Below are 11,855 nucleotides of genomic sequence, written 5' to 3'. Positions count from 1 at the left end.
CATGTACATACACACACACACACACACACACACATTTTTAAATAAATAAATATTAATAATAATAATAGAATTATTCTCTCATTCTTTTGTAGTTTTCTCCTTAATTTTGATATAAAAATATAAAATATAATATAAATATATTATATATAAAGTAATAAAATTTAAAATTAAATAAATTCTTTAGTGCATCAACGCAAAAAATATTTTTAGTTAAAACCTGTTTTAATAATTTACTAATTTAACAATAACTTCTCTCTTCATATATTAACATAAATTAGAATTCTTGCCACCATACTGGCACTGACAGCACCGCAACCAATACGGTAGCAAGATTCTAATTTAACTAGCAATCCAGCAGAAAAACAAGCATCATATGCCGCTTTCTTATAGCATTTTCTTTTGGCTGCACTATCACTCACCAATGCAATACTCAGGCAATATAACGTGTTTCCTTGGCTGGTGGTAGGTGAACTCATTCAATGCAATGTATTTCCATGGCTATAGTGTAAATTTTATGCATTATATACTTATGAAGTAGAGTTTTGCTACACGATCTCAAAGTGACGGTGTGACATAGAGCCAGTGTGACATTGAAAATTTGAAAATGAAAGTCAATCGGCAGCAGAATTAATCATTAAGTAGTCTATCACTATGATGAATGTATACTTGTGTAGTGCAGCACTTATACACAACTAGTGTAGTGCGAGGTTACACTCAGTATATTGAAAAAAGAGAAAAAACGTTATTAAATTCTAGCACTAATTTAAGCTAGTCATATACATTTTCTATTACAATGACTGTAAAGGTTTCGATCAATTGCATTGCTCGATTCGGTCGTTCGTAAAGGCTATTCTACATTGATCATATCGTAGATGTCGCAAGTCATAAGCTTGTTGCTTCAGCCAATCCGATGCTTCAATTTTTAAATCGCATGATGCTTACGATGATTCCGACACTACGATACAATGTATTGGGTTGTCCCGAAAGTTCGTGCCGCAAAAGATTTAAATTTAATAAATGAAATTAAATCTTTTGCGTTTCAATTTTCCTTCAAAATCGGCACGAACTTTCCGGACAACCCAATAAAATAGCCTTAGGAGTATATATATCCACACATGAACAATCCTAGCATGTAGCGTTGGTAACGTTTAACCAGAGAGATATATTCGAGGTTAACGTAGTAGTTTTTAATCACTAACCAAATTTTTTCTGTAATTTAAATTTTTAGAATTTTGTAAAATATTTGTAAATTTGTTGCCTTATAAAGTGTATGTGATTTAAGTTTAATTAATCGAGTAACGTAATTGTAAAAATCGAAATGTCACTCAGCGAGCGCGTGGCCCATCGACGAAAACAGGTGATAGACAGAAGATACCAGGTCTGGTGAGTAAGCGGAATAGGGTAGCACTTCCCAGTTGAGTGTCTCCAAGTAATTTTGGACCATTTTTGTGCGATGGTGCGTTGTCGTGGAGGAAAATCAGCTTGTCATGTCTTTTCCGATAATACGGCCTTTTTTCACGCAGAGCACGGTGCAATTTGATCAGTTATTAATGGTAGCGATGAGCATTAACAGTTTCATCAGATTTTAACAGCTCGTAGTAGATGACACCCTCCTGATCCCACCAAACGCACAGCATCATCTTCTGTCCGAAGCTATTTGATCTTGAGGAAGATGTTGATGGTTGGACGGGATCAACCCAAGATTTCTTGCGTTTAGAATTCTGAAAATAGATCTACTTTTCATCACAATCCGATGCAGGAACGACTTTCTTTTTTGTTTGGCAAGCAGAATTTGGCATGTGTTTTGGCGTTGCTCTGCCTATCGTTCAGTTCATGCGGCACCCATTTTCTGATCTTTTGAACCTTCCCCATGGCATGTAGCCGCATGGAAATGGCTGCTTGAGAAACACCCAATTGCTCGGCAAGCATTTTTTGCGATTGGATATCGTCCTCGTCCAAAAGAGCCTACAATTGACAGTCCTCAACCTTCCTGGGCCGATTTTCACGCTTCTTGTCATTCAGGTCAAAATTGTCATTGAATCGGGGAAACCAATCTCTGTACATTGTTTCCGATAAAGCATTGTCGCCATAGGCCTCCACAAGCATTCGATGCGATTCGGCAGCCGATTTCTTTAAATTGAAACAGAAAAGCTTTCCGCATATGCTTTTTTTTTAGTAAAAAACTAGATATGATTACGAAAGAAAAAATATATATTGTTGTATGAAATTACTGATGATGTGCATTAGTTAATGTTGACAAACACGTAAAAAAAAGTTTGTTGTGTTCCCAGGATTGCTTTGTACGCTCACTAATGCCTATGAGCAAACAGCGGATTTAAGCTTATACACCTGGTATTGTGGAATACACAGTTTCTAATAGGTTTTTTAAATTTTTATTCTCTGTTCTCTGTTCCTTTTATTGTGCGAAGCTCCTTAGTCCGGATCTATAATAGGTGTTTTAAGCCTTAGGCCGGGTTCACACCTTGACAGAAAAACAGAAAGCAGAAAAGCAGAAGCCAATCAGAACTCGCGGAAAGACAGAAGCAGACACAAGCGAAATGTACTGCCTACTATTATTGAGAGTTCCGATTGGCTTTCGCTTTTCCGTCAAGGTGTACAAATCCGGCCTTAAACCGTAATAAATTGACCAACTTCAAATACGAAGAGAATAATTTGTGATTTGTTCATTTCTTATAACTTAAGGCTTAAAAATCTATTGTAAATCCAGAGGTACTGTTACAAAAAGTGTGTGTAATTAGCTTAACAATTGAGCAACGCGATAGTCGAAAATCTTATTATTAAGAGCTGCGCACAATAAAAGGAACAGAGAATAGAGAATAAGAATTTCAACCTATATCAGAAACTGTATATTCCATAATAAATGATTTTTGATATATTGAAATTCTTTCTTCTTTGTTCTTTTTATTGTGTGGAGCTCTTACGGAAAGTGTGTGTGAGACTACTGACTAGTTATATACATGTCATTTTTTAGAGCTACATTCCAAAACTTCTTCTCCGAGAAAAATTTTACTATATGTGCTATAGTATACGTTACGTGTACTATATATTTCAAGTAAAATTTTTCTTGGAAAGGAAGTGTTGGAACGTAGCCTAAAATATCATAACTGGTGATACTTGTCGTTTGTCGATAATACCTTGTCGATAAAACAGAATACCTGTAGAATATAGCGGCTGTAGAGCATTTGTCGCAAAGGTTAGAATTGTCAAAAGTTATCATATAAACTTATAATACAAATTTATGAGAAATTGTGTATATAATTAATTTAAATAATTCATGGCGGTTTTACATCGCGCTTTGTTCACTTGGTTCAATTTGCTCATATTCTTGATTTTACTTGTTTTGAGGCTTGATCAAAGAATACAATGGAATTGGTTCATAATTTTTATTCCAATGTGGCTTTACGACAACATTCTCCTTATTTATATTGTATTCAATATGATTTCGTACTGCAAGAATGTACGTAACTTTAGTTTGAAACGAGAAGTAAGTGTTTTATAATTTGTTAAAACAAAATAAAATAAAATTTTCTATTATCCTCTTGGGATTGAAAAATATATATTTTATTTCAATTTGATCTTTTTCGCATATATTTATTTTATAAAAAATATTTTATGTAAAAAAAGAAATGTAATAATTAAGAAATATTTCTAACAATATAAATCTCTAGTTAATTAAGTAAAAATTTTAATGTACAGTAAAATAAAATTGATAATAAAATTGTTTCAGACACGATACATGATAGCTGTGATCTTGAAATTGTGTGCACAGATTTTGATTTGTCTGAAATTAGAAGCCCCTCACTGGTCTCTACCAGCGAAAGCAGTATTAGCACCATTCTGGTTGCTTTTTCCAATATTAGCCATAGATGTTATTTATCATTTAATGCTACAAACTACATATTGATAATGGATGAATTTGTTTATTTAAAATTATTTAAGGGTGTGTGTATATTATGTTAATAAAAAATTATTTTGTAAGTGTTACTTGCTATACATAATCAATTATTTGATAAACATTTGTATAAATTATTCAATTTATATTCAATTTATATTGTTGTATTGAATAATAAAGTATCTTTGTTTTGTATGCGTTAATTTAAATATATAAAATATAGATATATTTTTTATATCTGTTTTATTCATTCATTCATTTATTCAAATATAAGGCAAAGTAAGTTTTCTTTGATAAGATTAAATTGATTTATAGCAGGATTTAAGAATATACAGTAATTGTAAAGTATAGATCTAGTCTACTATAAATACTTAGTATTGCACAAGGCCGAATAGGACAGAGTTAAAAATAAGTAACTCCATGACAGTGCTTGTAGCAATCTTCTCATCAGTAAATGAAAGTGTTTCCAATTCATAATTAATAATTTATATAAATGTTATATAAATGTTATTGTCGCTGAATTTAATTGCACAGAAAAAATAAAAGCAAGTTAACAACTGTTTGCAAGAGAGAGAGGAAGAGAGAATTGTTTTTATGATTACACAACATTCACTTAGAAAAGTCTTAGCATGTATAATTATTGTGACATCTATGAACAACAAACTGTTTTGCAATAATTGTGAAAAAAAGGTGATAAATATAATTAGCATATAATCGTGAAAGAAAACTAATAATATTTAACAGTTTGCTAATATTGATTATGGCAGAATATAGTAATTGAATGTATTTTTATATATAACTTTTACATTTTCTTGGATATTTTTACTTTTTTACACATACATATACAATTTTATATATAAAAAGAAATTGTTTCTCTCTCTTTCTCTCTAACTGTGAAATAATCTATATAAGTATATTTAATATTGATTTTTAGGTGACAATGTGGCTTTTTATACTTTTTTATTTAGCATTTATATTACAAAAATCCGAAACTGCAAATGACGTAGTAACAGTGAAAGAAGTGCTAGCTGGACATTTGGCTGAACTCCCATGCTTAAGTATTGATGAACAACATCGTTTCATGTTCTGGCAATTTGGAACTAACAATGTTATTGGTCCAGGGAATCCTTTAAATGAAAAGAAATACAATTATGAAGTACTAACTGGCATGCTTCAAATTAGAGTATGTTTTCAAAATGTATCATATATTCTTAAAATTTTTTTCTTTTAAATAACAGTCAATATTTAATAAGATGTATTATCAAAATTATAATTAGGGTACATCAACAGCAGAGTCTGGATTTTATAAATGTTTTTCAAAAGGTCTGTTCGATGATTCTCAATTAAAAGTTCATTCTATTGAATTAATAGTTACAAACGATTGGGAGCAACTATGGGAAAATGATTTTGAGGTATTTTAATATACACACACACACACACACACGCGCGCGCGCGCGCGCGCCACATATACATATATGTACACATATATTAAGAATAATCAAGCCTGCATTTTATTAAAATGTATATTTGAATAGACAAATCTGTTACGGGCAATGACTGCTATTATGGTATTAGTGGTTGCTGTAGCTGTCCTTCTTCTAATTATTACTATTAAGAAAAAAAGAAGTCAAAGATTCTTCGGTAATTTTTTATAAAAATTAATGAATAGAAAGAAAATGCATTTTTACTAAAAATATGATTATCTTTTATATATAATCATTTCTACAGATCTCGAGGAGTCGAGAGAAAATTCTCCAGCACGCTATACGTCAGATAATGCACCTGGTGTTTCATCACATGTCGAGAACGTTGGAGTAGATAATGCTGTTCTTGACATTGATTTTCCCAAAGTATTTAAACAAATGCAGAAGGAGCAAGCAATACCATAAGTTTTAATCGTATTGTGTATATCATGAAATTACATTATTTTAGTGTTTTATTCTTAAGTGTATATTTTGCAATACATGTGTTTTAGAATGTATATCTTGTAATTTATTCAAAATATAGTTATTTAAAATAAATAATAAATTTAAAATCGATTTCGAGAAATAACTGAAATAAATCAAGATTTTCAATTACACAAAATGTTATTTACAATCAATCTTTTTGCGTATATAAGTTATTCATACCTTAAATATATTTTATTTCAGTTTTCTTCCTTATAGAACTCTTGTACATCAGTTTTTGTTTCTGCAGGAAAATGTGCACTAGATGTGGTATCCATCATACCTTCCACAAAACGTCCTTCTTCCTCCTCTTCATCTTCCTCATCTTCAGGTTCCGCTTCAGTTTCGAGTAAACGAATCTTTCTATTATTTTCATTCAAAATAGCAGCTACTTTCCGAGAACCACTGACTGCTAATCGTCTCGCAGATATTCCTTGAAACGGTTTCGGCCACGTTATACCGATGATATCAGTTATTGATATTATTGCATCATTATCTTGATATTCAAGCACATTATGTAATGGCATTTGTATGAGAAACGATGTATAAGTTTGTTTATTCAATATAAGCAAACTAAGATAATCCTGTGAGTAAAATTGCAGATCTACTATCACAGTATCGATATTTTCTTTTGAACATTCTCCTAGATATGCAGAAAAGTTAATTATTCTTATAATGTAATGGACAAACAAATTAATTATAATTATACATAATAATTAGGCTACTAACCTTGTTTCTGACTCACATCTAACGTGACCATCTTTGAACTAAGAGATATAGGGTCTCTCTCTATAGACAAATATTTTATGTTAAAAAGTCTTAACAATTTGCTGTCAGTCTCGCTCATAGCCAATAAAAAATTTCCATCACTTGTAACAGTTTGTGAAGACATGAGAGATGTAAATGATGGCAAAGAGATGGAGATCATCACAAAGTGATCAACTAAGCTCTGATAGGCTTCAGCAAAAACATTTTCTACAGCGGCAACTAATTTTACATGAGACTGTAGTAAAGATAAATTAAAATTTTGCTTTACTATATGTGCATAATTGCGTAAGCAATCATTTGCATCAAGCATAATAGCCCACTCGCTTCCTTCCGAAGTCAGGGGAGTCTGCAGATTTTCATGACGCAAATATTGACCCAATTTTTCTAAATTTACTCTACCGTTTGCTTTTGGTTTATCAAAATCACTCAGAAATTCTGCTATAAATGTTAATTCCTGCTGACTTACACGACTTACTTCCGATGGTGCTCTTTCATCTGTTAGTTGAAGAATGGCTACGTACAACCATCTATAAATATAACAAAAAATTAAAAATGAATTATTAAATATAAATAAGTTAATTAATCATTCAATTTTTTACTTATACCGGAAAAATGCTTTATAATTGCGCATACTCTGGTCTATAACTTGTTCGATTTCATACGATTTTGCCAAGAAAGCTTCAAATTCATTAATGGCATTAGTTATAAGTGTTTCATCACGTAGTCCTAATGCTTCATATGTGTCACCTACTCTCACCATACCTCTCAATTCAGCTAATTGATAAACCAAGGCCATACCAACACTAGTTAAATTTTTTGAGACTAGTTTCTGAAAATAATCTATATTCTAAACTTATATGATATACACAATTAAACTAAAAAAAAAAGTAATATTTCTCAACATACTTGTATATTACTGTAACACATTTCAATACTATGTCCGAATTTTTTTAATCCTTTCTCTGTGAGATCTCTAAGTAGAAAAGTTTCTAAATTTTTCGTAGGTATTCCGATCATTAATAGTTCTAAAAAATCTGCAGACATACTACCAGGTGGATTCGCTTCTGCATATCGTGCGAGTTTTTCATCCATTTCTAAGAGTATTGTCTCCCAAGCTTCGCAAGTAGCCATTAAGGTTCGTGAGAGATAATCTTTCAAACATTCTATATTGGCTTGAGTTTGCGCAACCTGAAAATAAAAAATATAAATTAACTTAATGTTCTTTTTAACAAATTTTAAATTCTTATGCATAATACTTAAAAAAATAATGCCTTCTGTTTTAAATCTTTATTATGAAAATATTACTCGTAATATATGTGTGTGTGTGTGTGTGTGTGTGTGTGTGTGTGTGTGTGTGTGTGCGCGCGCGCGCGCGCGCGAGCCTATGTGCATCACTCTCAAGATACCTTAAGAAACTCTATTTTCTCAAATAATGGACAAGATACTCTAGTTGTTTTAATAGAATTATTATCCTTCCATGTGATCCATATCGGGTTATTAGATCCACCTGTGATTTGCAAGATTGGTCCATGGCCTACTGTTATAGTGCCACAATAAAACATGCCAAAAATATACATTAATGCTGTGCCATCTTTTTGACCAATCTATAAAAAAATACATATAACTATTAATCATAAAGTTACAAATGCCTATTAGGATTGTGCTTTATGATATTTACAAAGAGTATATCCAGGATGTGAGACAAAAATTCCTTCCGCTCAGGTTCTGCATTATAACTTCTGATTAAACTAGGCAGAAGTGGCAGATATTCGCCTGTAGGTTTATTAGTTTTATCATTTATTAATGAACCTTCGTGTTCAGAATTAGACAGTGGCAACCATTTAACACAAACAGTCAATTCGTTTGTAGACAATTTAGTTTTGTGAATAATATTTTTAGTCTCAACATCAACAAGACACAATAGCTTGGAAATCTCGTAGCACACCGCAAGCAGCTTTCCATCTGGTCTCCATGCCAAATGAGCTATGATATCAGATTCATCTTGAGGACTCAACAACCATACTCTTTGCCATGTGAGTCTATGAAGGACAACTTCACCTAAAAAATTTTACATTGTAGATAACAATTAGAGTTCTTTTTCTCTCATTAATATTCGTTAAATATCTAACAAAGGAAACACCAAGAATTTTTTAATTCTGTATTTTCTCATAGTAAAAACAAGAAAATGCAGTAAAGTTCTCAGTAAAAATAAGAAAATGCACTAAAAAAGGGATTTTGATGTTTTTTACACTGTTGAATGAAAAAAAAACGATGTGTATCTATTGATGACAACAAATATTTCATAAATGAGTGTTAATTATCTATAATATTAATTTGTAATTTCGTTAAATTTTATTACAATCAAAAAGTAATTAAAATTAATAACATTGAATTAAAATGAAATTTATTTAAAAATACTGATATTTTTCTATACAATACATTTTTCAAATTATTACAATAATTATTTAAAAAATCGATCTCTTCAAAATGGCTGAAACGGCTGGACATGTATTGTTTTTTTTTTCGCTCAAGAAACAGCCTGTAAAAAGCGCATCAAAATCCTCGACAATCGTCACCTGGTGTTCCCTTTGTAAGATAAAATTTAATCAATTTTTTTTTTATGAACAATTATAAAAAGGAGGAAAATAAATATTAATATCAAACAAAATTTTTACAATATTAGCTTTTAAATCTAACCTTTGACATTGCTAATTGCTAAAAGATCCATCTTCGGTGACCACAGCATTGTCGTCACCTCTGCGGGGAGCTGACGTTCCTCCAACTGTCTCATGGTACCAGTCATATCTCAAACTTTTTTTTAAAATACAACAGATGACAAAAAATCCTCATCAAGCGAATGTCTAATCAAAGAAGGTCACTTCAATTACACGTGTACGAAATTTGTCTTTTCTTCTTCTTCTTCTGATATAGTGCTCGCCGATGAAAAGACGGCGAATCCGGCCAGACGAAATTTATATTTACTGCAACTTGCTCACGTTCGCCGACGTTCGCATAACTCAGAGAAAAATCTCGTTTGTATACAAACATTATATCACATTGTGTTCAAGCAGTTCAAGTTCAAAGTAGTACTAGCGTGACAATATTCGAATACCGTCCAAAAGTTTAGGTCCCGTTGCACTCAATAGCGATACCTCATAACCTCACTGTCTTCACTTTGGCCAGAGAGAAAATTTTCGATTGTATTGTAAACAATTGACAATAGAGAAAAATATCAGGGTGCTCCTCGTCTCAATTCAGGCCTGTTTTCTCCTCCGAGTTGGTAGACTTTCATTCTGCCACTGAGTCATATAGCCCTGACGCTGTTGGTATCTCTGTTGTGTCTATATCTAGTAATTTCTTAAGCTGGGTTCACACCTTGACGGAAAAGCGGAAAGCGGAAAAGTGGAAGCCAATCGGAACTCGCCAATCGAAAATAGTAGGCAGCATGGGTTAAGAAACAAAAGATTTGTTCGCGTCGCATGCTCCAACATGGTCCCATCATAACTCTTACTCATTTTAATGCGCTTAGAATGAGTAGGAACTATAACAGGAGCATGTTGGAGCATGCGACGTGAACAAACCTAAAGTATGCTCATTTCTCGGACATATTTTCGTCACGTTCTGTACAGGAGAAACGTGACAAGATTCCGCCATCTTTAAAATTATCATTGGCGCATTAACAACGCGATAATTGAAAGTACTATGATACAGAGATTATATAGTGTTTCGGAGCATTTATAATATGTTAAAATGCCGTCGTATGCAGAAAAAAATGCAAAAACAATTCCCGAAATACTAAAGATATCGGTATAAGTATTTTTCATTTCCAAAAAAAGATGAAATGATAGAAAAATGAAAAGTATTTGTGTAAAGAAAACATAAACCCAAAAATCGATATGTATTAGTATTAATACCTACAGATTAATAAAATTAATAAAACAGACGAAATAAAATTATTTATGAACAAATTAATTATTTTCTATAAGAAGCATGAAAGCCTATTAAGGATGAAGGAATAAAGGATCTTAATGTGAAAACATCCGTTAGAAATAATGTCGTTTAATAACAAAACATAATAAACATATATGTTGACTTTCTATTAGATCATCGATCTTTATAATTTAAATTAAAATTGATGATTAAATTTCAAATTGATATCTCTTATAATATGTCGTTAAAATTAATTCTCCCATGCTTTCTTCGCATTGAATATTTTAGAAATCAAAATCATATGAAATTGATTGTCGAAATTGATTCTAGCTATTTTGTAACTCGTGCAAATTTTGTTACCGTTATGACACTGCTGCGCAGCTTTTTTATCATGATAAATAATGAAACTTGTATTAGAAGTTACAGAAGGACTATTAAACTGAATATTTTCGCATAAAGATCCTATGCTTTCAGGTTTTCATGCTCTTTACAGAAAATAATAGATGAATAAAATACACAATTGAAAAAATACATTATAATTATTTATATAGCTCGTGTTTGTTCCAAACACTTTGATTCTTCGAAATATAAGGATACTTGTTATTTTATAGGATATTGCCTGCTTATAGCCCTGTGAAAAGGAAACTAAAACCAGATGCAATTCCAATGGAATTTGTAGAGGAGGCTCAGACAATTGTGGAGAATGATTTGGGTATTTATATATATGTGGAGCACTATTTATTGATTTACTTTTAAAGAGTACTGTGTGTTCTATATAATAACATATTGAATACATATTGCTTACAGGAACAGATGTTGCGACACATTGTACACAAGTTGCTGCAGATTGTGCTATATTAAGCTCAGTGGGTTCAGTTGCGTCGAGATCAGAGAGTTTTGTTGCATCATCTACAAGTGAAATGGTATTATGCTCTTCGAGTCCAATGCATTGAGCTCAGTGAATTCTGTCGCATTGTGCTCTAGAAACGATAATAATTTTTTTTCTTATGTTTTATATATATATATTTTTTTCTTTTTTTAGTTTTGTTATTTAGCTACATTTTGATTAAAGTTTCAAAACATTCCAAAAATTACATATTTTGTAATAATCAATAATTTAATAATCAATAATTTATATATTATATTAGGTGTACAACTTTGCTTCCGCCGTTTTTTTCCGAAATTCTTTATTGTAAAAAACTGGTTATATATTTATGATTCAAAGTATTGTCCATCGCTGGCCACTACTTTCTCCCATCTTTCGGGTAGCGTACGAATCCCGCGTCGAAAAAACTGGT

General features: G+C 31.6%; 2 protein-coding genes across 3 annotated transcripts; one reads left to right on the top strand and one right to left on the bottom strand.

Moving 5' to 3' along the window:
* The first annotated feature begins 3,906 nt into the window (after positions 1-3,906).
* Positions 3,907-5,998, top strand: LOC108684246. 2 transcript variants are annotated; one of them, XM_018188471.1, is made up of 5 exons: positions 3,907-3,961; positions 4,848-5,096; positions 5,191-5,325; positions 5,449-5,554; positions 5,642-5,998. In XM_018188471.1, the coding sequence occupies exons 2-5, from the start codon at positions 4,854-4,856 to the stop codon at positions 5,800-5,802; spliced, it is 645 nt and encodes a 214-aa protein (XP_018043960.1). In that variant the 5' UTR covers positions 3,907-3,961; positions 4,848-4,853; the 3' UTR covers positions 5,803-5,998. The 2 variants fall into 2 exon arrangements, with proteins under 2 accessions (XP_018043960.1, XP_018043959.1); XM_018188470.1 differs by lacking the exon at positions 3,907-3,961 and adding an exon at positions 4,346-4,603.
* LOC108684247 (anaphase-promoting complex subunit 4) lies at positions 4,857-9,870 on the bottom strand. Its single transcript, XM_018188472.1, has 8 exons — positions 9,325-9,870; positions 8,306-8,685; positions 8,034-8,231; positions 7,534-7,815; positions 7,233-7,456; positions 6,589-7,154; positions 6,043-6,502; positions 4,857-5,040 (listed from the first exon to the last, which is right to left on the bottom strand). The coding sequence occupies exons 1-7, from the start codon at positions 9,428-9,430 to the stop codon at positions 6,060-6,062; spliced, it is 2,199 nt and encodes a 732-aa protein (XP_018043961.1). The 5' UTR covers positions 9,431-9,870; the 3' UTR covers positions 4,857-5,040; positions 6,043-6,059.
* Between the last annotated feature and the right edge of the window lie 1,985 nt (positions 9,871-11,855).

The sequence above is a fragment of the Atta colombica genome, unplaced genomic scaffold, assembly GCF_001594045.1.
Source record: "Atta colombica isolate Treedump-2 unplaced genomic scaffold, Acol1.0 scaffold13, whole genome shotgun sequence".
Classification (NCBI taxonomy): domain Eukaryota; kingdom Metazoa; phylum Arthropoda; class Insecta; order Hymenoptera; family Formicidae; genus Atta; species Atta colombica.
The sequence above is the reverse complement of the archived record's forward strand: the minus strand, read 5'-3'. Positions and strand labels throughout refer to the sequence as shown.